Source organism: Phaseolus vulgaris, chromosome 10 (assembly GCF_000499845.2).
Source record: "Phaseolus vulgaris cultivar G19833 chromosome 10, P. vulgaris v2.0, whole genome shotgun sequence".
Taxonomy (NCBI): Eukaryota; Viridiplantae; Streptophyta; class Magnoliopsida; order Fabales; family Fabaceae; genus Phaseolus; species Phaseolus vulgaris.
The window spans coordinates 6,302,596-6,304,648 of record NC_023750.2 but is presented as its reverse complement, the minus strand read 5'-3'; the positions used below and the strand labels follow the sequence as shown (position 1 = coordinate 6,304,648).

The 2,053-nt window shown below is 29.6% G+C and overlaps 1 protein-coding gene across 1 annotated transcript; it reads left to right on the top strand.

Annotated features, from left to right (window-relative positions):
• Positions 1 to 438: 438 nt before the first annotated feature.
• On the top strand, positions 439 to 1,073 carry LOC137818794 (putative invertase inhibitor). Its single transcript, XM_068622403.1, has one exon. It carries the CDS (start codon positions 483 to 485, stop codon positions 1,050 to 1,052), a length of 570 nt encoding a protein of 189 aa, XP_068478504.1. The 5' UTR covers positions 439 to 482; the 3' UTR covers positions 1,053 to 1,073.
• The last annotated feature ends 980 nt before the right edge of the window (positions 1,074 to 2,053 follow it).

Sequence of the window (2,053 nt, the reverse complement as noted above, 5' to 3'; positions counted from 1 at the left end):
TATAAAATATCAAAAAGTTGAAATCATTTTTGTAGGGGTTATGCTTTCTAAACCCAATTTACTAAATTTTGTATTTTTTTTTATAATTTGCTCATTGTGCTAATTTCTTATAAATTACACAAAAATGATAAATATTCTGCTAATTTCCATCTCTCACTTCAATATTTTGTGATAGAATTTTCAAAATCTTCACGTAATATAAAAGTCATAAATCCTATAAGTTCTTTGCTTTTTTGGCCATAATTACTCAATCTTTAATCATACCAAATTAACTTGGCTTCTAATTCCTTTTTGTTTAGACGACAAAACTTAAATTTATTCCCATGCAAGCATTCTTTCTCCACCATACATACAAACCAAGAAAGAACATTTTCCCAACCACTACACATTCATCATTTTCCCATCTATAAATCACCATGCATGCAACATTTTAACCCTAATTAAGCATAGCCAAGTCCAAAAAGTCTCCAACACAAAGAACAATGAACCCTTCATCTTCTTCCCTTTTGCTCACTCTCATCACAATCCTCTTCTGTTCTCTCCATTCTCTAGGTTTTGCCAACCGTCTAATCCAACAAACATGCAAGAATTGCTCAAAAACCGACCCCAACATAAGCTACAAATTTTGTGTAGCATCTTTCCAATCCAACCATAGGAGCCAACATGCCAAAAACCTCGAAGAACTAGGTCTAATCGCCGTCAAGATAACAAGGCACAACGTGACGGATACTAATGCTCACATCAATGATCTTTTGGAGAAGAACAAGAGCTTAGACCCATTTGTCAAAGAATGCTTAGACGATTGCCTTGAAGTATATTCAGACACCATTTCCACTTTCAGAGAAGCCATTAGAGATTACAAGGCCAAACGCTATACCGATTGCAATGTGAAGCTAAGCTCAATCATTGATGCCTCCACCACATGTGAAGATGGATTCAAGCAGAAGAACAATGGTGCCATTTCTCCACTCACAAAAAGAAACAAAGATACCTTTCAGCTTTCTGCTATAGCACTTTCCATTGTTAACATGCTCATCAACACAGATATATAAGGAAAATGATCCATTCTTATATTTTTCTGTAATGTTAATTATTTGGGTTTATAGTGTTTGGAATTGTACTAAATTTGTCTTTGTAAAAAAATATTTTACTCTCTTAAATTTTATAAAAAAAACACACTTTTATCATAAGAAAATCATGAAATAGAAACCAATTTTTAGAGACTAAAATAATTAGTTGCAATAGTAACTAAATTAGAGACTATTTTAGAGACTAAATAAAAAATTGATTTCTAAATTAGTTTCTATTATAGTTAAATAGTTTCTAAATTGGTATCTAATTAACAACTAAGGTTTAACTACCAATTATTTAGTTTTTAAATTTGGTAGCAAAAACCTTGGATTCTAATTAGATACCAATTTAAAAACTATTTAACAATCATAGAAACTACTTTATAAACTAATTTTTTTTTTAGTTTCTAAAATATCTCTAATTAGTTACTATTGCAACTAATTATTTTGGTATCTAAAACTTGGTTTCTATTTCATGATTTTTTTTCTTGTAGTGTATATTCATTGTAGCTGGAATTATGTCTATTCTCAAGAATTGGTTTAGAATTGTCTAGCATAATAAATTATACTTTAAAACGTAATGAATTAAAATATTAGATTAAATTTTACATTAAATTTTAGATAAAAAACATCATTAGAATACATTATTATAAGTTGTTTTGCTATGAGATTGTCTTGAGCCCTAAAATTGGATATGTTTCTCTAGTGTTTGCTTCTCATGAAAGACGAATTAATGTGTAAAGAATAATGATAACGATTATTGGAGTTCGTGGTTTGGCTTTGAGTTCAAGCAATGGTGATCTCATGTTGTCTCTTTAGCTTGAATCCAAGACTTTCTTTTTTTCCTTTTTCTAAATGTAAAATGATTCTATATATAATGAAGTTTACATGCAAATATTTTGATGTGCAAATAAAAACTTTTTACTTGAATTATCTAATGGGAGCAAAAGATCTTGGCCCCATTAAAAGACCATTTAAACTTG

Coding starts and splice junctions, on each gene's coding strand:
- LOC137818794 (XM_068622403.1), top strand. CDS start 483: ATGAACCCTTCATCTTCTTCCCTTTTGCTCACTCTCATCACAATCCTC.